Below are 26,520 nucleotides of genomic sequence, written 5' to 3'. Positions count from 1 at the left end.
TACCAAAGAAGATCATGGAAGTTTTAGGGTTTTTTTCCCCAAAGAGGAAGGGGGTTGGACTAGATGATTTCCAGAAGTGCTTTCTAACCCCAGCCATTCTGTGATCCTAATTGTAGCCTGATAGAGATTCATTATATAATGTCCTTCCTTTCTGTGTTGACTTTTTCCAAATGGTTTCTGGGAGCTGCGAATACTGTAGGAATGCTTCTTCATCTTTGCAATGGCTGCTTTGAGACAGGTTTATTGGATTAAATTGCACTTTCATATTCATATCTATCTTTCCTCCAGTGCTAAACACATTTCACATTAACAGCAGTTCAAAGCTGTCATTGCACCTATGATCGAGGATGTCCCTTACAATGGCCTAAAGAAAATCAATTAGGTAGTTGAAGACAGCTCTCAGTACTCTACAACAGTAAACAAACTATTACATGCTAAATGGCCTAGGGTCATCTCAAATTATAATGTATGCAAGTGAATCCCAGAGTATACCTCAGCCTTCTTCCTAAAATTGTCACAGCTTTCCAGTTGACTCAGCAACTTTCCCCCTGAACTTTGCCTTTCAGAAGAAAACACCCAGATTCATACCTTTAAGAAACCTTTGGTGGTGTTCTTGTGAAGCATTTAAGCTTTTTTTTTAAGAGTAAAAGTGTAGTTACATCACAGTTCTCATTTGTGAGTCTTTAGTAATGCCTCACACTTGGCTTCTGCTGTATTTGTTCCCATACTCAGCGCACTCAACTGCTGGTAGAAACACCAGAAGCACAGAACCTGTACAGTTGCTTGCTGTGCCAGAAATGGATATAACAATTTCTGGAGAAGATTAATAAAATAAAGGTTTATGTAGAATATATGTGTATGTAACCTTGTGCAAGCATACTGTAAGATTGCTTTAGGATTTCAGGTCTTTCCAGAGTGCCTATTCTTGAAGAAATCTCTTGTGAGCCTCTAGCTAGAGTGTACCTGATCTTTCTTTTTCTTCCTTTTTTCTCATTTTGTGTTTCCCCAAAGTAGCGTACAGTTGTAATGAACTGCTTGCAGGTCACCCATTATATTCCTCCTATATGATGCAAATAGATACTTGATGCCCCTGGAGGGCTGAAGTAGATATGGAAAGAAAGGCCATACCTTTCTGACCCTAGTGTCTGGATAGCTTTTCCACTATTAATAGAATGTTTCTACTACAAATTATTGGTATCCAACATAGTTATATTTAATATAAATGTATGTGATACATATAATGATGTAAAACCTCTTAATGTTCATTTATATGAGTAACTCCTTATTTATACTGAGTATTCATTATGAGTATGTTTATTTACAAATGGTCTTGAATTCCATTAACAGCACTGGAAAGCATTATTAATTTATATTTAGCTTGTTATTGAAGAAAAGGATAAAAAAACAAATTGTGGGTTTACTCATAATATCATTCCTACCCTTTAAAATAGTAGTAGTGTGAATTGGCTCTTATAATTTACTAGACATTGCATTTGTTACATTGTTTCCCTGTAGAAAGTGTAAGTATTTTTAGCTGTAATTTTTTATTTTTAAAATGTTTTTATCTTACTATTCTGACTTCCATGTTGATATTATTCAGGAAACTGAATACAGGTGCTGGCAGACATCACCTTCTGCAAAATTCTACTATTTAATTAGATTTACTGCATCCCTCCGATATTGTGGCTTGGGCCCTTTTTTTAATTACCTCCTAAAGTAAAAAATAAACAGCCATATTTTATTGCCTCAAACCAGCAGTAATCAGAGAGTTTCTTATCAAAACCATGGAATAACTGTTCCCTTGGTATTTTCATCTGTGCCTTAAACATTACTAAATGGATAAGCTCTATGGTAAAGCTGAAGTCAGACTAAAAAGAAAGTACTTTGTCTTTCTATGTTCTCGTTTTGAGTTGTGTTTATAACAGGAACAAGTTTTATAACTCTAGCCATATCAATAGAAATATGAAAGGTATGTTATTATCAGAATGGGAGGGAGGAAAGCAAGCAAAAAACTTCTGTCAGGTTGGTTGGCACTTAGCATTCAATGTATTTTACTTTTCAGTTGTTTTTCTTCTAGAGAGGCAGTAAATAAAACTAAAGTCTGGATGGATAGTAAGAGGTTTGCATGTTAGAGCAGCCTTATTTTACTTCAAAGGTCAAGCTTGTTAATTATTGAAATACTAAAAAAAATACGTGGTAGTTTCATGCTGAGATGTGTCTTCTGATGTTTTTATGGAGTGATCAAAAAGTTAGGCTCTGTCCTCTTACCTAGAACTTTATATTAAAAAATACATCTTTGTTAACTGTTTTATGGTTTGTTTTCTGTGTCCATACTGATGCAGTATTTAGTGTTCTCATGAATTAATGATCCTTAAAGCAGGTATGTGTGCTACCATCCATGTAGTGCTTTCTCAAAAAAAGCCCTTTAAAACAATTAAGGAGTGAATTGCAATGGCTGTTCAGGGCCTCCACTGCTACGCAGAGCAGTGTGAAGAATGCAGATGTAAAGAATGACTATGTCTGTGTTGCATGAAGCTTGGGAAATTGAGACATTTATTGGTTTCCAATATGTAAGACCATTTCTGAAATTTGAAATTTTGACAGTGATACAACCGGACCTTATGTATGGAAGTTCGCTTCTTCTGTGCTTTTCAAACACAATTGACACAAAAATGCATAAGCAAGACCATTAATTTTTCATGAAGAAAAGAAAAATGAAGAAAATAATTAGAGAACAATCACTTCACATGCAAACTGCTGTTCATATAACAAGTGTATTTGTGTTTGCGGGTCTTCTCTGTCAGTTGTCAAAGTAAAAGAATATTCAGGTGCTCCCTTATATTAATTTAGTTTCTGATCATTGTCTGACCTCATTAAGTACTGCTTCAGTCAGGGATATGTTGGTTTTAGGCATAGGTAGAAGTCTGATTTTACAAGTTTTAATAGCAGTGAGAATTACTTGATCAATTTGTCCTGGATCAGGACAAGGAAAGCATTATTTAAAAAAAAAAATATTTATGAGGCATTGTGTGAATCATTAGTGATTTATATGAATGTTAGAGAATAAAATATCCTAATTCTAGTAATTTTTTCAACTTCAGACATTTATGTGTTTCTCTTTAGTATAATATTAAAATAATTCAAAACCTGAAATATAACATGGCTTTTGGTAGCACCAGGTGCTTTGGCAATATATTTGATATTTGTATGGTTCTTTATTTGCAGTCAAGAGATATATTACATTTATGTACAAGAAATTTTTTAATGCATTTCCTATACAGGGATTGCTTGGCATTTTGTACAGAACCAGTCTGTGCAAGTTTAGCTAATGTTCTTGGCAGCTGGGACAACCTACCTTCTCCTTTACCATCAGACATTAAAGAATACAAACTTTATGACGTGGAGACCAAATATGGTTTGCTTCAGGTATGGTACAGGTTGTCTTTATAATTTTTTTTGTGCTTTTAGTGTTAATGATTTTTTAAATGAAGTCAGTACACTGCCAAAGTTTTGTCTGCCTATAGTAAATCAAGTAATTGTGAGGTGAGAGATAATAGTGCCCTGATCTCTCTAAGTGTAAAAGAGGATAAACACTAGAAACTCTAAGGTGCTACTCTTTCTTTGATTGTTCTGACATGTAAACTAGAAACTTAATTTTTATTTTCCATGTAAATGTCTATGCTACATCTGTCTCTTCCATATGTGAATCTTTCCTTTATGTTCTGTGGAGAACCATTAGCTCCCAGGTTTTGTTTGGTGAATATTGTTGACCAGCTTCATAAAGCATTTTTGTTCTTCTGAGATGGTGTGGCCTGAGAGGAGAGGGGAATGCACCACCACATTATGCTGTCATAGTTGATTAACACTAGTACTCTCACTTGTTGATTACCCATCTGTGTTTCATTTCCTTCATGCGTAATTTTTAAGGCATAGGCTAAAATAGGAAAAATTGTTTCTTAGTTAACTTCGGAATTTAACTGTGACCATATGAACAGAATTTTTGTAAATGTCTTATAGGACGTTTGGGGAAATATTTAACCTGAAATAATGATCTTTTATGAACAGGTTTCTGAAGGTTTGTCATTTTTGCATAGCAGTGTCAAAATGGTCCATGGAAATATTACTCCTGAAAATATAATCTTGAATAAGAGTGGAGCATGGAAAATTATGGGCTTTGATTTTTGTATCCAATCAACAAATCCATCTGAACAGGAGGTAATCTTCTTTATATTTATTATCATTCAGCTTCAAATTCAGGTCTTTGCCTGGAACCACTTTCATGATTTTGCATTCCAGTATATAGCCATTTATTTAATATTCACCTCTGCATTTTGTTGGCCAGAAGTTAGAACATATGGTACAGGTCTGGATTGAAGTGCTGCATTTGATAGTCTCAGAAAAAGAGCCTGAGTGAGCTCAGTGGGGTCACAGTAGACTAGTGATGGTTTCAAACAGAGGCTGGAGCCTGTGCCACTTCTGCTCCCCTCTATGGTGGATGACTTGCAGGCCTGACTTAGTGTGTTGCACTTACTCAGTGCCTAACTGCTACCTTTGAAAACTAATTCCATCATATCTCATGTTTCCCCATTACAGCAGTGCTTTGATTTTACATTACACTTCCCAGCTCTAATATTCAGATAAAACTGCATCAGTGAATCACTTTAAGCTGCAGACAGAGATACTTAACAGTTTTGCCTTACTGTGTTGATGTTTGATTCATAATTGAATTTGAGTGGCTTAATTATTTTTTGCTGCTTGAGTTTCTTTTTGAAAATGGTCTTTAAAAATCTTTGATAAATGTACTTTGTTTCGCTTCTCACACTTCTCTTGTAGCCAAAGTTCCCTTGTAAGGAATGGGATCCAAACTTGCCATCCTTGTGTCTTCCAAATCCTGAGTATCTGGCGCCAGAATATATTCTCTCTGTGAGCTGTGAGACAGCCAGTGATATGTACTCTTTGGGAGCTGTTATGTATGCAGTGTTTAATAAAGGGAAACCAATTTTTGAAGTCAACAAGCAAGATATTTATAAAAGCTTTAGTAGACAGCTGGACCAGGTATTTATTCTTTTTATGGTTATTGTTTGTTGGTTTTTGTATTTGAAAAGTTACTACTACTGTAAAATAGATTTAAATATTGAGAACACTATCAGTACTCCAACATAAACCATCTGACAATGGTATCTTACCCTGCATACTGTTGTTATAACAAGGAAAAACATCATAGCAAAATATGAGAAATAAAAATATGTTTAGAGGAGGTTACGTGTACCAACTTTATAAACTAAAAACTGCGTTTTTCACCTAATTTCTCTGTAAACCTGTTGAATGTGGTCTTGTGAAATAATGCTTACCTGTTGGGGTGAACAGTATGAAACACCTGGTAGCAAATTACCTGTGTAGGACCACTGAAGAGGGCTGGGTTTAGAGTGATTTGATCACTTGACATGGCAGTTGGTATCCACTTAGCTATCACCATTTCACATTCTTTGTGGACTGTGAGTATTAACAGAGGACAGCATCACAGTTAATTGGATTAGCTGACATAATGTCTATTCATATGCAGGTTTCCTTTGTTGTAAGTTCTTTTGGTGCCCATTGCCACATAGTATGTACTGTGTTTTAATGTTTGTAGACATCACCTCAGATAATGACATTTGCCTGTTTAAAATAATGTGTTTGTGTTCTCTGATAAGCTGAACTACAGTGGGAAGTTTTAAAAACAGAGATGGGGCCTAAAACAGGTAGGCTCTTGGGAAACAGAGGAGACTGTGAGCAAGAAGAGAGGGATATCAAATGCGTGGATAGAGAAACCATCAAGAGAACAAAGTATAGGCCTGTTGTATATTGGAAATAGTTACATGCAGAGTTTTCTGACTTCATGGTGTTCATGCTTGAATTACTTCCACAGCTGAGCCGTTTAAGCTCCAGTACTCTTGAGAACATACCCGAGGAGGTGCGTGAGCATGTAAAGCTCCTCCTAAACGTAGCTCCAGCAGTCAGACCAGACGCTGATCAAATGACTAAGGTCAGTCCATGGAAAATACAGCAGCCATAGGAAAGAGAGAAATTACTGTTTGATTTGTAAACCTATTTTGAAGTGTTTTCTGCTAATCATTTTATTTGAAATGTTAAATATTTTTTAACCATTTAGATGTAATATTAGTTGATGCCAAAAGTTATCCTTGTGCTGATATTTATTTATAGGGAAAAAGTGGGTGCTGAGACAGAATTTAGAAAAAAAATTATTCAATTATTCAAAAATTATTCAATGCGACACTGTTTTATTCCTTTCCATTCAGTTGGAAGCTTTTTGGTGCTATGGTTTTATACAATTCAGTCTTCAAAATTATATTGGAAGGATTTGAAAGTGAGGAAATTATAAAGGGCAATAAACGTAAGGATTAACTTTTGTGTATTTTTAAGTATCCAGAGTAATAAATTATATTCAGAAATTGTTAACCCCAACAAAGCAAAATTTAATTGCAAGTAGGAAATAATGTAAGTTTTAATTTGTCAAAACTGTTGCTCCATTTTTCTATCTGAAAGTAGCATTGTTCTTCCCTTGTCTTATGCCCCATTTTCTCCAATCTGATAGCTTTTCAGATTTCTGCTTATAGATTTGTTTTGCTAAAGGATTTTTTTTTTTGTGGAGTAAAAAGATGGTATGCAGAGATAGGAATCAGTGTTTTAACTGTTTTTGAAGGAAACAGTGGGCAAAAAAGCGAGAGGGAGCAGGTGATGGTTTTGTGCATCTATATGCTGAAAGATGGGAGTGACGGAATTGGCAGATATTTCTTAGGTATCAACTCAATTTTCTGAAGAACTACAATAAACAAATCTGTGAGGGGTTGTATTAAGCAGTATGATTTTATAAAGATGTTGAGTCTCTTTTACCACATCTGCACACTGAATTATAGGGTAGAGATACCAGAGCTTCCAGGGTTTCTGGAGTTTCCAGGGGTGGGAGCCAGATGTGGATGACCTAGTGGGTCATCTTGTGTTGTAATATAATATAATATAGCATAATTATTCCTAGAAGAATATTTATTCAAAGTTTTTGTTTTACATTACATTTGTTTGTAAGCCACTAAATGAAATAATGTTTTAACTTAGATACACATAACGTGCATGAGTTTTTGAAAAATGCTAGGAAAATTCTGTCTTAATAATAAACCTGTATCTGAATATCTTACTACCTGATATGTAAAAATTTAATTTTCTAATTGTTAGTTGCAGACATGTCATTGTAAAACCTTACTGTCACGCATTGAAAGGACCGGTAATTATTATAGGTAGATGATAATTGTAGCAGTGTCAGTGTTGTCCCCCTCCAGATCATAACCTTTAGTCTTATTTTTAGATACCATTCTTTGATGATGTAGGAGCAATGACGCTTCAGTATTTTGATTCATTATTTCAAAGGGATAACCTGCAGAAATCACAATTCTTTAAAGGACTACCAAAAGTTCTGCCAAAACTACCTAAGGTATGTCTTGTAATGATGTCTTGTATACCAGTTTGAAACATCTGTTAGCATTTTGAGTCTGGAAAGCTGGACTTTCTGTAGCATTGTACCATAATAGACTGCCATGAGACTGTCAGAATAGAGTAGAAGGAAATAAAGGGAGATTAGAACCTGCTTATTCTGGAAGTATTCCTCAGCAATCAATAATACTTTAAATGGAAAATGGCAAATAAGCCAAATAAGGAGCCATCATTTACGTGTCCTGTTGTAGTTCATCCCAGTTTGAAAAGGAGTTGTCTTCTCTCCACTTAAAGGCTTTCCCTGTGTTTTAGATGCCATCAGAGCTCTTTGAAGCCAATTTGCCACCTTTTTTTCCTATAAGATTGCTTCAAGTTTTTTCGTAGCAAGGCAGTGCTTTAATGTTGAATGATGCAAAACTTTCTTCCCTCAGTAGACTAAGTGCTTTCTTGTGCTGGCAGTGCTCAGAAATCTCAAAGGCAAATGCCTGTCATTACATATTTCTCTTGTGCAGTATTAAGCAAGATGTCTAGACAGGCTCCCTTTCCTTTTCTGGTATACCTTAATTTATATAAGCCGTAATGCACATGGGATAGTAAAGTAGTATTAGTTTAATACATAATAGAATAACTGAGCTTCTCAACCAGTGCATTAAATTTCTGTATTTTTAATTCTGTTTTGCAGAATTAAAAATTGCAACATTTAGACTCCATAGTCAATACTCGATTCTTTTTAATTTAGTAATTTTTTTGTTTGATCAGATATGGTTGGTGCTTTGAATTTGGAAATAAGTGGCATGTATTTTACCTAACTTTAGACAGCCACTGATTGATCAAATAATCTTTTTTTTTTTCTGTCTTGAAAGTATATTTTATGAGGGAAATGACTATGCCCTTGAACCATATATTTCTGTTTATTGACTTCAAGAGCATTTAAGGATGTCTAACGCTACAGTAGACATCCACAGTTTTAATATCTGTTTCATCAGCAGAATCCTAGTTAGGGAATGTGTCTGGAGTTTTGCAGGAAGGTATAGTAGGATTATGTGTTTGTTCAGTGAATCATGGGGATCAGAAACAAAAAAATTACTAATTTGGAGGGTTTATAGGGCATTATTAAGGGTCTTGTTAGGGTATTTTTAAAGAAAGCATATGGAGCATGGTTTTCATAACTCACGTGTGGCTCAAAGTCCTATTTTCTGTACAGTTAATTGCTTTTTGTTGTTCTTCACAGTTGTTAATTTTGAGTACAAACACAAAATTAAACAGAGTAGCACAGTGTAAATTAACTGCAGTGTACTGTGCCAATAAGAGATCAGAACTGAAAATTACATGTGTACTTTTTTGTAAATATCAGGCTAATACAGAAGCTGCTGAACTGGCACAATGGTAACTTACTGCGGTGCAGTACATGATTCATACTTGGGTTTTTTTTTCTTTTAGCGTGTTATAATTCAGCGAATTTTGCCTTGCTTGACTTCTGAATTTGTGAATCCGGATATGGTGCCCTTTGTCTTGCCTAATGTTCTCTTAATTGCTGAAGAGTGCACCAAAGAAGAATATATCAAGCTCATTCTACCTGATCTTGGTCCTGTTTTTAAGCAGCAAGAACCAATCCAGGTATGTTAATATTATTCATATTAAAATTTTTGTATTTGTTTTTGTTTTCCCTGAAAAAATGACTAATTGTTCTATTTCCCTTTTCCAGCTTCACACACATTGCCCAGTCTGCTCTGTAGTTGTCCAGGCAGTCTTGATTCATTCAAAATAGATTTTTCCAGGAAATTTTCAAAGCCTCTACCTCTGCTTGTTTAGATGAGTTCTGAGGGTATATTGCATTTATATTGAGATGAGATTTGCAAAAAAGGTTTCATTTACCACTTGGTTTTGGTTGATTGTAGGAGATATATTTCTATGCATGTTAACACATATCTTGGCAATCTGAGCAGGATTGTACAGTACAATTTGCATATATTCTACCAGTAGATGAACCTGGGGTTTTTTGAGTTGGGTTTTTTCTTCTATCCAGTTTGCTGACATTGGGATCATGGGGTGGAAAAATTGTAGCATTGACACTCTCTAAGAAGTGCTCTTTATTCATATTAAGAGTAGCATTTGTTTGAGGACTGTGCAAAAATTTGTGAAATTAATTTCATTTTTATTTGGCAACTGTAATAGGTAAGTAAAATATGCTGTTTTCCCTGCTGTTTAAATGTATAACATTAAGACATAGTCATTACTGGAAAGGAGCAAAAATTTGCATCCTTTTGTCATCACCGTGATGATTCCTGAGAAATCTGTTGCAAAGTAGGGCATTGTACCTCCACAGATGAGAGACAGGTATGCATTCCTTCTAGCTCACTCCTGTGTGCCATTATTTATCTGCAGAGTACTTAAAGGGCAAGGTAAGCATAGCAGACCTTTGATTTCTGGATTTCAGAAAACTGGACCAGAGAAGTGTCATTACACTGTGGAGGCAGGGAAGGAGGCAGCTGTCTGAGAATACCTCAGGAAATTTGAACTACTTAATGCTGTTTATACTTTGTACACCGAAGCTTTATGTTAGTTCTTTTGTCTTGAAAAAAGTCAATGTTTAACTAACCAAAAGCCAGTGAACATCTCATTTGTGCTGTGTCATCCTAAAAGGTAAATCTGTGTTCTGTTGCCTTTAGCATTAGATTTGTGACATAATCCTTGCTGCAAAAAGTTTGTAGCAAAGTTACATCTGGAGCATAATGGACACAAAAGCTGTTTGTATCTTGAGAGATGAAGGAAGCAAAATACAAACCTGGAGTCAACTCATAACGACAGATCTTTGCAAAGCTTCTCTGTGACTATCTAGACACTATTAAATTCTTATGCTGATATTTTTTAATGCAAAGTACTGCATGGCTTATTCAACTATTATTTCTATGGTCTTTTTAGTATGGCAAAGTTTAAATAATCTAGGTCATGTTTTCAAAGTTAATATATCAGGAATTCCAGAAAAAATTAGAGGTTCAGAATGTCAGAGGATAGATTTCCAGGTGTGACTATCTTTGTACAAGGCAGAAATGTCTGGTTGCTGTGTGCTTCTAACTCCTGGAGAAGGGTATTCAGGGAAGATGCCAGTGTTTCTTCCAAACACTTTTTCAAAATGTTACAGATTTGTATGAGGGGTCTGTTACTTGACTTTAGTAGGATATTCAAATTAGGAAATGAATGCATCATAGGAAAGCTGCTCTAATTCAAGATGAAGAAATTCAGGTAGTGTTCACAATGTCTTTTTGTAAGGGAATTCATAATATGAAAATGGAATATTTAGATAAACTTATTCTTCTTGTTAGTGTGGAGTAATGTGTGCTGTATGTTAACATCCTTGCTTACTCTGACATAGCTTCCCAGACAAACCCTTAATTTGTATCTACAGGATTCCATAGACAGCATAGGATGTGCTGTAAATTCATTTTCTAGTTCACTACTCAGAAGTGGTCCCTGACAAGTACTGGGCCCTGCATTAATGAATGAAGCATTGTTACTTAGAGTGCAGCTGCTGTTAATTGCTTAGTAAATGGTGTGTGTGAATCAGTACCTTCTAAATTTTTACCTAAATAGATAAAAAGTATCAAATGGAATCATCGAAGCTTAAACATAGAAACTGTAATTCCACATTACGTGGTTAGGGTTGTTAGAGAAGAGCAGGGGTTAAAAGAACATGTAAGGCTTAAAAACTCAAGTTTAGGACAAAAATCGTGTATTGAAGAAAACCATGAAATTTAGCTTTAAAACTAGTCTCGTCCATTTCACACTGATTGTCCCAAATATGGGGATATTACATCAGAATCAATGTTCATGGAACAAATGAATGATTTTGTGTGTGTGTGTGCAATTTGGGAAATTACACATTTCCAACAAAAAAACACATATTAGCTGCACTATAAAAATCTATTTTTCTTCTCTGTAAAGAGAAGGGGGAATAAATAAAAGGGGAAAATTTGTAATGGGGTCTTGGTACATTTCTGTTTCTACACTTCAGTGCTTCTGTTTATTTGACATAGAAGACATAGAATCATGACATACATGATTGCCATGTATTTTTAGACAAAAATGTAAATGTTCCTATAAAATACTTGGCTTTTTGTTATAAATATGATACTTCTAAACATAATTTATCCATCTAGTTTAACCTGTTTCCTGAAAGGAGTTCTGCTATCAATGGATGCTCACTGTCCCCTCTGGCACCTGTCCGAGTTGTGATACGAATCTTATGAGTGCTCTGTATTTAAAACTGAGCTGGCTGAGTGATTTAGAATAGTGTTTAACCTTTAGATGGCTAATCTTAAGCAAGATGGATCCCACTATGCATATGTGCTATTCTAGTTTTTAAGTTAATGTGATGTGAATATTTTATTTGAGGAATATTTTATTATTATCTTTTTAATTTTAGGATACACAATTTCCATGTTAAATAGAATAAAGGCTTATTTTTCCATCTAGTAGCCATTATATTGTTTTTGTTATGTCCCTATTTTGATTTTAGACACATGGAATACAGCTGTATATGTGGAGTTGTGATCAAGTGCTTTGAGGACAGAATTTGAGTTACAGTTTTTTGGAAGTTTAGCTTTTGTAGCTGTGATGTGTGTATAAAGATTTTCTGTGGGTGTATATTAACAAAAGACTATAAAGAGAAACAAGAACTATTTACAAGTTCGTGTAAGTAGAAACAAGAACTCCTTACTGAGTCATTATGGTTTGTTATTTCAGAAGAATCAGTCTAGAACATACATATTTTGTTGGATTTGTATTTGCTGTTTTTAAAATGCAATAACATGTCAAAGTGTTTTTTGTCTTCCATGCCTTCAGGCAAGCAACATGGTAAGTGACCATATTTCCTGAGTTCTAAGAAAACTTCTGAAGTTTTTTTGATATGATACAACACACTTTAAATTGTAAATATATCCTTTGCAGTTAAAACTTTTGGCTTCTGAATTGTCTTTCTTTGAATAGATATTGTTAATCTTCCTGCAAAAAATGGACTTGCTTCTAACCAAAACTCCACCAGATGAAATAAAGAACAGCGTTCTACCAATGGTTTATAGAGCCTTGGAAGCACCTTCAATTCAGATCCAGGTATAGTAGTTGCAGCCTTTATTTAAAACTTTTCTTTTTTCCTCTTTCAGCTGACATGCCAACTCTTTGTGTACTCATGTATTTATTTACTTAAAAAAAACCCAAAACTGTATAATATGCCTGAATGTTGAAAGAGATGAATGCTTTATTAAGGAACATTTGTTTCTGTTAATGTAAAATTTAGTTTCCTTGTTTTCCAGGAAGGTAACCACTTGGCTGTTGTTCTAATGCTCTTATCTTAGATTCCTACTAGCCACCATAGCAGAAAGTAGGATATGCATTTATATTTCACTGCCTGTGCAGCAGAAACCATGCAGGCATGCATGCTTTACCAGTCAGTGAGAGGTGGCTTGTTCTGAGCTCCTGCTGCTGAGAACATCTGTGCTGACAGTTACCTCAGGAGACCTGTGCTGTAAACTCGTATTAATCTACATTCTGGTGACATTTTTATATACCCATGATTTTTTTTCTCCTTAGTCTTTCTCTACCTTTCTAAAGTTCTTCTGGGGATTTTTTTTTAATCATTCAACTGCAGTTAACTTCCAGTTACCCAAAAACGTTCAGGAGCGGGAGATAAAGAAACAAAATATTTCTCAAAGGCGGTTTTGGATAATCAGATGTGACTTCTGCCTTTGTAGTATTAGGGACAAAGGTTTTTGTTTCTAAGTATCTGTCATGAGTTTCTTTCTGCATCAGTAATTTGGTTACTGAGGTGTTTACTTACAACATATACTTAGTATTGCTGTTTCTTTTTTTTGAGATTGGTCTGAAATTATGTGTTTATTTTTTCTCTGGTGCTAAAGTATGGTTAATCTTGACATGATATTTTATCATTCAGTCTATCATTTTACTGAAATTGATATTGATATTACTATCAATAATTTACTATTATTGATAGTACTCATTTTCTTGATTTATGTAAGAGATTGGTAGTTTGGTGCAGTAAAAGCTGGGTTTTATATAAATGAGCCTCACGAAAATGCAAGATGTTTTTGCTGTTTAAATATTATGAATTTAAGAAGGCTCTTTTTTTATAAAATCCGTTTTTGAAGATTCTGTACACATGCCATGATGCTTTATTATTATAGCTATTTTTAAGTGAGTGTGATAGATTAAGGGCAGCTTAGCTGAACAGATTTCCTTAAGAGGAAAGCATAAGAAGACACTTCAAACTAACTGATATTGAGTTATATTAGTACTAATTTTATAATAAATGTGCATGTTTCTTTTTAAACTTGTGTGTTTTTGGTTTTCTTTTAGGAGCTTTGCTTAAACATAATTCCCACGTTTGCCAATTTAATAGATTACCCATCAATGAAAAATTCATTAATTCCAAGAATTAAAAATGCATGTTTGCAAACTTCTTCTCTTGCTGTGAGTATCATAGTAACATTCTCTAGTATTCAGAAAATATTGTAACCTTTAATTACTTTGGGTCTACCATGTTGCATCTTTAAAGAAAAGCCAACCATTGTGTTCTGATTTCTTACTGAATTTTTTTTAAAAAACTTCTTAAAAGTGCAAAAGCATCATTTCTTTGCTCTAACAATTTTTTAAGTTGTTAACAACTTACCATGTTAGTAATAGTGTAAAAATCACTGAAGTGAGTTCCACAGTAATACACGTTGACAATGTTTGTCATGCAGAAAAGCTAAGTTTTTGTGAGCATAAAAACAAGTGTTTTTCTTTCATGATACGAAACCTTTTTTTAACTTGTCTTGAATTTTTCAGAACAAAGATTTTCTTACGAGTTTTGTAAATTTGTTTTGGGTTTTTTTCTATAAATAAAGACTTTGTTTAATTCTTATCATACTTCACAGGTCCGGGTAAACTCACTAGTGTGTTTGGGCAAGATCTTGGAGTACTTGGATAAATGGTTTGTGCTTGATGATATTTTACCTTTTCTACAACAAATTCCATCAAAGGAACCTGCGGTGCTCATGGGAATTTTAGGTAACTAATACTTCCAACTTTCTCTTTTGTATTTTGATACTGTAAATCCAAGAGCTTTCTGTGTTACCATTGAACATGTTTACATAGTGTATCCCTAAAATGACTATTAAAAACTTCCTGGTTCTTGAGTATGTCCCTGTTCAGTTACCTTATGTGTGACATTTGAGCACTAGTACATATATTTTCAGTCCTCAGGGCCCGGTGCAGTTCTGAGTACTCACTGCAGTTCTTGGACTGCAACACTTACATGGACTAGGTGCTCCACAGAGTCAGAGGTGCTGTTTTCTTCAGAAGAATATATGAACTGTCATCTTTCAGATGCTGGAGCTTTTGAGATGTTACTGTTGCCTTCTTTTACCACTCTTGCATAGCATATGCTGTAAATGATGGTGAACAAATCTGCTGTTCCTTACTGCAGGTTTTGTTAGACTCATTTTGTTAGATTTTTAGGCACACAGTTGTGCCTGTGGGCAGAAGTGGAACACAGTCTGAGTGAGGTCTCCCAAAATGACTAACAAAACTCAATGGTTTGGTAATTCTGCAAGGGGAATACCTCACTCCCACTTGAGCTTTCCTACTGCCACTTGGTGCTTGCCTTTCGCAGGGTGTGTGATTTTAGCAAATTGAATGGGCTTAAGGAATCCAGATGACCAGAGCCACTGCCAAGGAAGAGTTGTGACTCCTTGGCCAAGTCTGGAAGACAGTGACTGTTTCCCCTCCTGACACCAAAGTGGTGTAGACAGTTGTAACAGCTGAGCTGCACTGCCAGGAGCCCTCATTAAACACTGTGCTCATGTGTGATGGCAGCATTATTTTTATTTGCTCAAAAGCAGCAAGAAGGCATCTTGTCTGTACTGATCTAAAGCTGCCTGTTTCCCTTAACCCTTGCAGCTTCGACTTTTATTTGCTAAGAATAAGAGACTCTATTTTTTGCTTTAGCTGTGTAAATTCTGAATTCTACTCAGATACAGTAAGTGAATCTTACTTACAGTAAGTACTTACTTACTTACTTACTTACTTACTGAATCTTACTGGTTTGGAAATGATGGGCTGAAATCAGTTTTATATACTCAGGCTCTCCTTTCTTCCATAATCATAATACAATCCTTCACTGTCTTTGTCTTGGTGACAGCTCTGTTCTACTACCATAGCAATTGAGGAAAGCTGCTGTGTCTTTTATGCTAGTATGTTCAGTGTTTGCTACCAGAGCTACCAGATTCTTCCTGTCAGAAACACTACAGAACATTTGGGCTTAACACTGGGTCTCTCATGCATGTCAGGATTCTTTTCCCAGTGAATTTGAAACAGATAAAGATTATGCATGAGTTCTGATACTATGTGTAACAGTCCAAAACTTATAGTTGACAGTTTTTGTAAAACAAACATCAGAGAGCAGGATGATAGTTAATCCTAGCTACTTGTAGTGAGCCAGGAGAGAGAGAACACACCCTTAGTTGATGCAGCCTTATTCCTCTGTGGCAGTGTGTCAGTTTGTGGCAAATCACTTGCACATTCAAAGATGTATATTCTCAAATAATTGGCCCGAGCAAGGCTTTCACTAATACCAGGTTTCATAGCTGCAAAGTGAGACTTTGGACATCTTGTTCTGATCTGTAGCAAAGCCTCTTGCAGTTTGTGTGAATCAGTACTTAGCCTTTAAGTCTCTTGGCCACGTTTGTCCCTGCTTGCACACAAGCACAGTGCTTGCTCAATACATGTATGAGTGTGCTACTTTGAGTTTGTTGACATTGTTTGCTAAACTTAACAATTTCTCTTATTTTGATATGCTGTGTTAGGTATTTACAAATGTACATTTACTCACAAGAAGTTGGGAATTACCAAAGAACAGCTTGCAGGAAAAGTATTGCCCCATCTGATTCCTCTTAGTATTGAGAACAATCTGAATCTCAATCAGGTAGGAACACAACTGTTTTGCATGCGTTTCCTTGACAGTTATCAGAGGATAAATTTAAACTGTTGTCATAAAAAAAATTCATTCATTACTGCATGTCTGTGTCTATTGTGAAAATAAACAATACAAAAACCCTTCCCAATTTTACTGTATTGCTGTATTTGAAGCTTGTTATTTTTTAGTGTATTTAACTGATCTGGTGTAAAATTTCAAAATTAATACTGTCACCTTCCAAATACCCTGCAAAAGCAGTTAGCTACTAACATAGTAAGTATTAAAATAAAATGCTATGATGCTATGAAATATTGGGAAAGGGAATAATAGGTTGGTTTGTTTGTTTGAAAATGAATCTGGTAATACTCGTGTGGAGGTTTTGTCTGCATTGGCCCATTTGAATTTTTTTAGTGGCATGTATTTTTCCATGTTTCACTATGCACTCTGCTTGTAATTTTCTATCTAATGCACAAGAATGAAGGTGGAGTACAAATTATTTATCTTACATTGTGTAAGATGACTTTATCTTACATTGTGTATTGTAGGTTTATGAGGTATTACCTGCTAAGTTACACCTATCTGAATTCCATCACTGCAAAATCCAAACTTCTTATGTATTTCTTTTCCAGTTCAATTCTTTTATTTGTGTTATAAGAGATATGCTCAATAGATTGGAAGCAGAACATAAAACAAAACTTGAGCAACTTCATGTCATGCAAGAGCAACAGAAGTAAGTGTTAATATTTTGTGTTGGAGAAGTAGTCATTTTTTGGCAAATGTTTGAGAACTCTAGCCATAGCAATAAAAAAATCAGGTAATTCTAAGTTCAGTAGTTGAGAATTATCTCAAATAAGCACAGTTGGCAGAAGATCCACTTCTATGTGCTAAGCTGCTTTCCTGTACTTGCTGAGAAATAAACCATATCAGAGAAACATAAACATGGCTGTGCTATTTTGAAGTACTTGGTGCTATTTTATGGAGCCTGATATGAAGTGAGATTTCTGAGACAAAATAATTTGTGATATCTGAAGTCTGGGTCACCCTGCTCAAAGGGAGAAATGAAGACCATGGGAGATTATTAGGAGATGTTTACTACTTCTCAAAGGAACGTTTGCCAGTCTCCTGAAGGCATTATATAAAAGTGGTTGCTCTCAGTGCAATTGTTTGGTGTTATTTAAATGGAGAAGAATGATCTGCATTGTTAGATCAATGTTGTGGCTGTGATTGCAAAGTTGTCTTGTTGTAATGTACTCTGCACTGTGTAGATCCTTGGACATCGCCAACCAAATGAGTGGGGGTGAAGAGGCAAGATCTAGTGGTACAGGCAATCAGGTAAGTAACAGTATGTAACTTACACATAGAACATTGAAATTTAAAATCACTTAGTTGATATTTACATAGTCTTAAATTGCAGTATTTCAAATAATGAAGCTTTTTTTCTTGGAACTTTAACAGATTGACAAGGTATTTAATAATGGAGCTGACCTTCTGACTAGTGGATCTGATAGTAAAGAGAATGAGATGTCATCAATACAGAGAAAGGTGTGCTTTGCTTTTTTTTTTTTTTTTTGTAATTCTTTTTTTTTCTGTCTGTCTAATCCAAAGCTGATAGGGTTGCAGAAAGAGTATGTAAATAGGTACAATATTTAAAGCTTTAGTAGAAAAACTAACTGCTTTATGTAGTCCCATGAGAAGGTCCATGAAAAACGTTCAGATCATATCCTTCAGTTTTCATGTAAGCCTTTCCTTGAAAATATGTTTGTATGAAGCAGGCAGCAAATAGGATTATAAATTTGTGGTCATTTTCTTTCTCCTTAATTATAGATTTAAATGAAACTGAAACTTCACCACTGGATATAGGTAGGAAGAGCAAAGGGAAGAGCAAAGTTAGACTCTATGACTAATTGAAAAATGACAAAGAAATGAAGATAAAATGTAGAATTTTAAGTAGTAATAGAGACTAAATTTTACTGTACCTTTCAAAGTTAAGTGAAAACAGTCAATATGTGGTTAAATACAAGAAGCAAAGGAAAAACATAGCATAACATAAAATATAAGCAGTAATACTTAAGCTTTAAGTATTGTAAAATTCTTTTTGTACTAATTATGGAAATGCTGCCCAGAATCTATGTTTTATCATTTTTCTTTTTAGTTCTCTGAATCCTTGCATTAATTTTAAAGTAAGGGGGAATGATATAATTATTTCATCCTTCATTATTAACAGAAGTGGAGTTAAAATCGTCAAAATACTCGAGCAGTTTTAAAATGAAATTCCCTTTTCAACTCCACAGTCAATTGAATTTCTAGATCAAGTTAGTAACCATATAAAAACAAAAACTGTGAAGAGCACTTTTTCTTTTGCCAATATTAAGGAAACAAAGCTAAATTGGTTTTGCTGATGTCTCTCTTATTTGAGATCTGCCCAAATTTCTCATTATGCTGCTCTTAATATTATATTTATTTGCTTGAAGTACTTTCTAGTGATATGGTAAATATTATAGTAGGTTTCACTTACTGCCTTTCTCTTTTGTGTAAATAACTGTATTTATCACATATTATTGAAACAACAGTGCTAGTATGAAATAAAAATATGAGTGTTAGAATAACCATTTTGTACAACATACTACCAGTACTTTCCCTTTTAAAGGCCTCACTTACACTGGAAGAGAAGCAAAAGTTAGCTAAAGAACAAGAACAGGCACAGAAACTGAAAAGCCAGCAACCTCTTAAGCCCCAGGCAACTACAGTGACACCTCCAGTGAAGCAGGTGAGAGAGAACAAACAACTGCACTGTTTCCATTGGAGCTCTGATGCTTTTTCAAGGGCTGTATGCATTTAGCATATTTTTCCTTCTGTGAGTCACTTTTTTTTTCTCCAGTGGTACAACAGCACAGCTGAGAAAAGCTAAATTAAATTTTCATGTGCCTTCCATTTGTATAATTAGCAATATTCCCACTTTTTAAATTACTAGAGTTTCCAAGGGTGTCATTATTATCAGAAGGTCATGGTACTAGATAAGAAAAAAGGATATACTAAGAAAGGTTTTTTCTCTGAAGAGTTTCTTAAGGAAATATATATAAGATTTGGGGATAGGAATGAGGCATTTAAGCAAACAATCACAGTAGTGCTGTGTGTGGAGTCTTAGATGTCAAATTAAAGCTGCATAACAATTAGTTCTAAGTAGCAAAGAACACAAATAATGTAATTTCTCTTGTGTATTATTACATTTCATGCACAATTCCGTGCAGTGAATTCTAATTTCTGAAAAATTAATACCAGGTCTGCAGGGGTAACAATAAAATACTGTTGCCAGAGTGTTGGTACAGGGAAAACATTTAACTGCATTTTATGTATTTTGCAGACAAAAGACTTGACAGATACCTTGATAGATAATATGGCATCTTTGACCAGCCGTCCTATCAACCAAGCTCAAGTTGCATCTTCAAACAGCTTCTCTTCCGTTCCCTCTATGGGTGTTGGGATGGGATTTTCATCACCCATTGACAACGCAAAGAGAAATATGACAAATGGACTAAACACAAATATGGGATTTCAGACTGCTGGATTCACCATGGGAGCAGGTCTCGCCACTCAGAATTTCTTCAGTGGTCCAAGTGCAACAGGAGCAACCAAGATGAACATGGTACCGCCTGCCAATATGCCAAATTACAGTCCTATGAATGCTGCATCTGCAATCTCTCCACTGACACAACAAAACAGACCCCCAGATATGTCTGCTTTAGATAATCTTTTTGGTCCTCAAAAACCCAAAGTTAGCATGAAGCAGTTGGCTCAACAGAAATCAAGCCAGTGGGTCAATCAGTTTGTGCCACCTTCAGGGTCCCCGAATGCGAGCAATACAGCCTTGGGACCTCAGATGAACATGCTAGCACAGCCAGGCTTTGGCATACAGGGTAATCCTTTCTTTTCTCCTCAGAACTTTGCACAACCAGCAAACACAATGACAAACAGCAGCTCAGCTAGCAATGACTTAAAAGATCTTTTTGGGTAAAATGTTTTGTTTTCTTCCTTCAAAGATTGGTGAAATTTGGATCATGGGTAAGCTGATTAACATCTTGTTTTTATTAATAAAAGCATGACTTGGGGAAACTTTCAACCCAGCAAAGTAAAGACTTCTGGGCAGGAAAAAAGGCTGATGTTTCATTCACCTGGTACTGCAGTGGAATTGTGTGAGTGCAAAGTCATCTTACATGCTAAAGATTTCCTGTCTCTTTACCAACATGAGAGTGCTGAAGGTAGGATGCGTATATTCATCTGAAAAAAAAGTATATTGAAATTATTCAGAGCTGAATTCAGTCAAGTCCAATGAAATTCCCTACAAAATTTTAAGTTAAGCAAAAATGCTTATGGGGTATAATGCTGCTATTGGATGCAAACCTGGAGAATTACTCATGTTGCCTGAATTTGTCACAAGCTGTCATTTTGTCCTATGACAGTTTGCAAAAAGAAAATTCTTATGCTGACCTAAAAATTTTGATAGCCAAATTATACAGAGAGCACTCTAACCCATAACTAAGGGCGAGACTAAGAAGGGAGCGTATTTTGACTTTCTTCTCTCATGTAAGCTAATGTAATGAATGTGGTAGTAAGATCTAACAAGATTCATCAGGCATAAGAAGTTGTTCTAAAATTTGATTCAAGTTTGGGACAGAGGAAGAACACTGCTTCAAAGGTCATGCTGGTTTACAAGCTCTTTTATAATGCCACATCCTTGTTACAAGCCCCATAGCAAAAGCAACATACCACTTAAGCAGGATTTTAAAATACATGTGGTGATTTCATCACATTTACTGTATATTCCATTGTTTTGGCTAGTACGATGCTGCTTCTAACTGATGTGAAAAAAACCCTGTAGTTATGAAACCTCAAAAAATGAATGTAAATGTGAAATTCATGTTGACTGCCCCAACTGTGTAACTAAACACACGTTACATAGTTACAGAGAAATATCTTGAATTAATTAATAATTTTTGGCTCAATTGAGACAATGAAAAAGGATCACCTGATACAATTTGCACAGGGTTTTATGAAAAAGCAGACTGCCATAAATTGCCTTGACTAAGAGTGAACTATTTCATTTTACTTTTGGTTTAAATCAAGTCCTTATGAAGGATAGATTGACATGAAGTGATTTTTCAAATACGGATTTGTAAGCTCTAGAGTGTATGATAAATACACAGGTATTTCAGATCCTTTTTATTGTATTATGCTAAATTCAATAAAGGTCTCCAGAAATCCAAAGAGTAGTTTCTTCTACTTCAAGAAGGTGTATGTTCAGCTTGCCCATGGTGGAATCTCTGCTCTGTCAGATACTACTGTTGAGTTTTAACTTCTTTTTCCCTAAGAATTTCAAGTGCTTTCTTACCTAGTATTTTGAAGACTATAAATGGTTATTTTGAGAAGGAAAGAACTAGTTACCTTTTTTATGGAAAGCCTACTTGCTTTATTTTTCAAAGCCTTTCACTGAAGAAACTCTTCTTTCATTTGCTGCTTAAGAAACCAAAGGGCCTTATGCTGTAAATATGACTTGTATTTTGTTATACTTCCACAGTTCTAAGCCGTGATAGCATTAAGCATATTTCTTAAAGAATTCTTTGTGTATAATTGCTGCTGCGTTAGTCCTATCATTTTAAAATACCTGGGACCAATAAATTTGTGGTCTGGAAAACAATACCTAATACATTGTGATGCTTATGTGCTCTTAATATTCATGGTAAGCATTGTAGGTTATGTTAAAATATCCATGTAAATTGAAGTACAATACTAGAACTGTTGAACTATTTAAATTCATTTACAGTTGCTGGCACTCTATACTCTCAATCACACTCATGTCTTCTTTTATGTCAACCCTTCGAAGCTGTGTTTTGTTAGGGTAACCTAAGGCAAGCCTTTGAAGAATTACTTGAATCTGTATTCCTCTAAATTATTAGGAAAATAAGTTTATGTTAAAAACATCTCATAGGACTCTAAAATGTATTAAATTAATACATCTATGGCAAAGGCAGTCTTAAAAGTCAGTGTCCTGATGTCTCTGGACTGGGAGCTTTTCAGAACTGGATTTAGTTTAGCCTATTGCAGGGAAAGTAGAAAAAAAATGATCTGATTTCATTTACTAGACCTCCTAAACTGTGTGGTTTGGGGTATGTGCTTTTGTCATGGGCTGTACCAGAACATACACTGTTTTGTAAGAACAAAGTAAAAATAAATCCTACAGGTTCAAATTAAAATAAGCTCTTTTTTGAAGTGGTAATGCAATGGAATAAGGTCTTTATCTGACTCAAGCAATAGGCCTTTTTTCATTTATATGTGAGAGCATAACTTTGATTTCTCTTGTTTGCTGCAATTTTCAGAATGCCCAGAATGGAAGAACAACAAAGAAAACTGGAAAGGGTGCTTACAAAAGCTCTAACAAAATTTTCCAGTTATTTAATTTTTTTTTCTAAACTCAGTGCAACAAAAGCATTGAGTCCAATCCCTTTTCCACATAGATGCTTCTTGCTTAGTATGTCAGGAAACTCAGTGTGTTTGAAGTTCTCAAATGATTTCTTCTTAACTTAAAGGAAAGAGCACTTGCAAGAGGTAAGTCACCATGGCCACATGCCACTTGGCTCCTGCTACAATAGTTTTTCTTTAGGAATCTTTGGCCAACTGATCTCTCCCCTTAGAAGTCGTTGTTCTGAGGCCCTGCAAGAGGCTGGAAGACTTGTTTTGTGGCCAGAGTGAGTTGTTTGAGAGCAGCAGTTGTGCTTCACATCCAAGTTGTTTTTTGGGAAAGACAAAGGGAAGGGACAATGTTACAAAATGTGGGTGTTCCAGGAGCCTCCTGTGGCGGAACTTGGATGGAAAGCAGTGCTACATCTAGCTTGGCCTGAAGCAGAGGGGGTCTGTCTAGTCCTCATGCAAAGTAAAGTGGAGAACACAGGCTTGAAATTGGTACGTGGTTAAGAAACTACAAATGCTGTTAATGAAATAGTAACCTGGTAATAAGTTATTCTTTACAATGCCTTGAGGAAGACAAGGCACTAAATTACACTGAAGTTCTGCCCTTCATATTCAACTTAATTTAAAGGAAAAATGTGAAAGCCTGTCAGGTTGTATCATGACAGCAGCCACTGTGCACCCACTTGGCTCACCCACTGTCAGCATGTCTTCATTCTACTGTGGAAATGAGGACAGAGTCTGGGCTGAAATGCCCAGCCCATCTAGTTTACATTGATTTGTAAAGGGAAGGTCATAAGTTCCTATTCTTGAAGTGATTCATCTATATTTTGTTTTCTAAAAAGGAGAAGCCAAGTGAAAATAGCTGCACATCTTACATCAGTTGTGCTTTTCCTGCTCTGGTGTATGCTGAATGAACATGACTGCACCAAGACAGCAGTGTTTTCCATATTAGAGCTCTTGGTTCCATTTGGGTTTAAGTATCAATGTGTCTGAAGCATCCTCTCAAAACTCAGTCACAGAAAACAAACTAATCCTGCTAGAGGAAAGGATTGTAATAAAGAAGCTTGAAAAACCTTCTCTACTTGGGCTAATGGAGAACCTTAAAACTACTGAGTTTCAATTAGCTTAGAAGCCCCTAGTTCTGACTCTTGAGAGAAACCAGGAATGAAATGGCACAGGTGTCACTGGGGGAGGGAGCTGCTTCTGTTCCTTTTCATCACACAAGTGGTGTGACTAAGGCACAGAACAGCCCTTGGAACTTGCTTATGCAGGAGGGCAGCAGTACCAGTGGAGGCTTTTGAAAGGTAAAGGAGTTGACAGTTATTTGGGAGATAGGGGAGAGAAATTCTACTGGGAGCATGGGAGGATGCTAGTTTGTTTTAATGAAGATACTATGTTCTCCTCACTGTGAATAAGAAATGTTGTGGGGAAGTTGTGGCCTTACACAGGTGTTAAGTACCCCAGGTAAAAGGCTGAATTTTTGGATGTGTAGGTGCACAACATTTCAAGCCTTATTCTTTAAAACTTTCCTTTTCTGTTTCATCTTTTTAGCAACAACTGGTTCACATTTATGTGGAACCTTAACAAATACCCTGATTGCCTTTTAAAGTAAGAAAAATGTATGTTGACTTTTGTATTATAACCTCTGTTGTAATGTTATCTGTGTCTGTAGATAGATAAGTGTGATTATATTCTAGATTATAGGATTTTTGGATTTTTCAGTTCAACTGCACCAAAAAAAACAGATTAAATGAGAAGTTAGATTTGAATCAAATTCCATAAAGCTTCCATACAGGCTAAGAATTCTATGATACTTGTGTTATCTATTATTAATAATACATGCTTAGTCTGCCTACATCTGTGTGACTTGAGCAGAAAAGGAAAGTTTTTTAAACATAAGTTTATGAACACTGGATCTTGCATTACTAGATTTTGCATTGCAATGAAGTTTTTGGACTTTGGAGTGACCTTTGCTTATTGATTAGGGTTTTTTTATTGGGGTTGGGTGGGATATTGGTGATTAGTGCCATTTCCAATGAAAGAAGGGAGGGGAAGTACAGAAAAAAATACCCTGCTGTATATGTAATCCTTCTTTTTCTTTGTTAAGAGATATGCTGCATTTTATATACTCATTGTGAACTTTTCCTTTGGAAAGCTGTGAGGAAATCTGTCTGGAGAACTTCAGATGAGTGAGCTGATTTTCAGTTGAGGTTCTGCCTTGTACATTACCTTCAATTAAGTTTTGACTGCTTTTCAAGAAAACGACACAAGGCAGTAAAACCCTGGATTCATACACCAAATCCTCTTGCCTTTCAGGCCTCACCCTTGTATCAACATAACAAATAAGCCCTGAAGTTGTATTGTCTTCAAGTTCTCTGGAACAGGTGTAACTGCTGTACAGATTTCTGAGATGAAGCTGTAAATCAAAATGTGTTATAGTGAACTCAGGCCTTGTGCAAAATATTTAATACTTGTTTATTTGTCTAATTGTACAGTCTCTGTACTAGTGGCAGTTTTATGTTCTGATTGTAAAACATTAAAATTCTCATGGGATTTATAGTGATGTTGTTGTTGTGTCAGCTGTGATTCATAAATAGAACTGTCATAGCATGGCATTAGTGTATATCTGATTTATTGGACAGCTCTTCAAAACCAAAATTATTCTTGTATCAACTTTTAGATCAGTTACTTTAAAGCTATGTAAAAGGTACAGTGACAGTTTTGAGAAATACACATCACTTTGTACTCTGAATTAGGTTGCCTATGGAAATAAATGAATTTTCATATTTTCACGTTGGAAGATATTTTTATTGATCATTTTCATTAAATTAACTAACAGTAACTTCTACAGAACACTTTTCCCCTGTACATTTTGTTTGAAATACAAACAAAATATACTTCCCATATACTTCTGAGTTTTATCCCATGTACATCTGAGTTCATTTCTTAGAGATTGCGGTCCAGACATTTGTCAAATGTCATCACATATTGCCTTCATGCAGTGGATTAAAGTTCTGGGGGAAAATTACCACACTAGATGCCTCTAAAATTAGCATTTACTTTTTCTGATGACACATAGTGATCTCAATTTGCATTTTCACAGCTCATTGCCCCATAAACCAGCCCTTTCTCTAAACCAGAGTTTCAAGATACACTGCTCTGGCAGGTTAGAGTTTGCCAGCACTCTGAAGAAATGTAGTTTTCAGCCTTTTGTATGGTATAAATTGTTAAAGTACAAGACATCTGATGTCTGACCTGCTTAGAAGCAGAGATGGTGTGGGAGAAGAGAGTGAAAGAACAAAAAGATAGATGAGGTGAAAATGGAAAGGTAGTATCAGCTGGCTTCAGTTCTCTCTTTGATTTCACTTGCTGAGGATGACAGCAGCCCCTTTCCTTCCACAGCTGTATCCATCAAGTGAGCACAGTCCTGTCATATGCCAGCTCCCTGCTGAGAAAATGCCTGCCTTAAATTGCTCAGCTCATCAGAGTCCTGATCTGACTGGCATGTCCTTCACCCTGGAAATGTTCTCTTTGTCTCTCCAGTTCTGGATATTGGTAGGATCCATAACTCCTACCTGTTTCTTAAGCTAGAAGGTTTCAAGTGC

General features: G+C 35.5%; 1 protein-coding gene across 2 annotated transcripts in view; it reads left to right on the top strand.

Moving 5' to 3' along the window:
- SCYL2 (SCY1 like pseudokinase 2) overlaps nt 1-25,707 on the top strand; it is a 34,600-nt gene extending 8,893 nt beyond the window's left edge. The window contains exons 4-19 of one of the 2 annotated variants that reach the window (XM_077178707.1): nt 3,282-3,426; nt 4,066-4,215; nt 4,834-5,055; nt 5,909-6,025; nt 7,361-7,486; nt 8,926-9,102; nt 12,328-12,339; nt 12,472-12,594; nt 13,855-13,968; nt 14,415-14,547; nt 16,344-16,462; nt 17,083-17,183; nt 17,719-17,785; nt 17,909-17,995; nt 19,101-19,220; nt 19,815-25,707. In XM_077178707.1, coding sequence (XP_077034822.1) covers nt 3,282-3,426; nt 4,066-4,215; nt 4,834-5,055; nt 5,909-6,025; nt 7,361-7,486; nt 8,926-9,102; nt 12,328-12,339; nt 12,472-12,594; nt 13,855-13,968; nt 14,415-14,547; nt 16,344-16,462; nt 17,083-17,183; nt 17,719-17,785; nt 17,909-17,995; nt 19,101-19,220; nt 19,815-20,465 — 2,464 coding nt within the window. In that variant the 3' untranslated portion in view covers nt 20,466-25,707. The remainder of the gene's footprint in view (nt 1-3,281; nt 3,427-4,065; nt 4,216-4,833; nt 5,056-5,908; nt 6,026-7,360; nt 7,487-8,925; nt 9,103-12,327; nt 12,340-12,471; nt 12,595-13,854; nt 13,969-14,414; nt 14,548-16,343; nt 16,463-17,082; nt 17,184-17,718; nt 17,786-17,908; nt 17,996-19,100; nt 19,221-19,814) is intronic. The other variant, XM_054631964.2, reaches the window with a different exon arrangement.
- Nucleotides 25,708-26,520: the final 813 nt, after the last annotated feature.

This window comes from Agelaius phoeniceus, chromosome 5, assembly GCF_051311805.1.
Source record: "Agelaius phoeniceus isolate bAgePho1 chromosome 5, bAgePho1.hap1, whole genome shotgun sequence".
In the NCBI taxonomy this organism is placed as follows: Eukaryota; Metazoa; Chordata; class Aves; order Passeriformes; family Icteridae; genus Agelaius; species Agelaius phoeniceus.
This window is presented reverse-complemented; position numbering and strand designations above follow the sequence as displayed.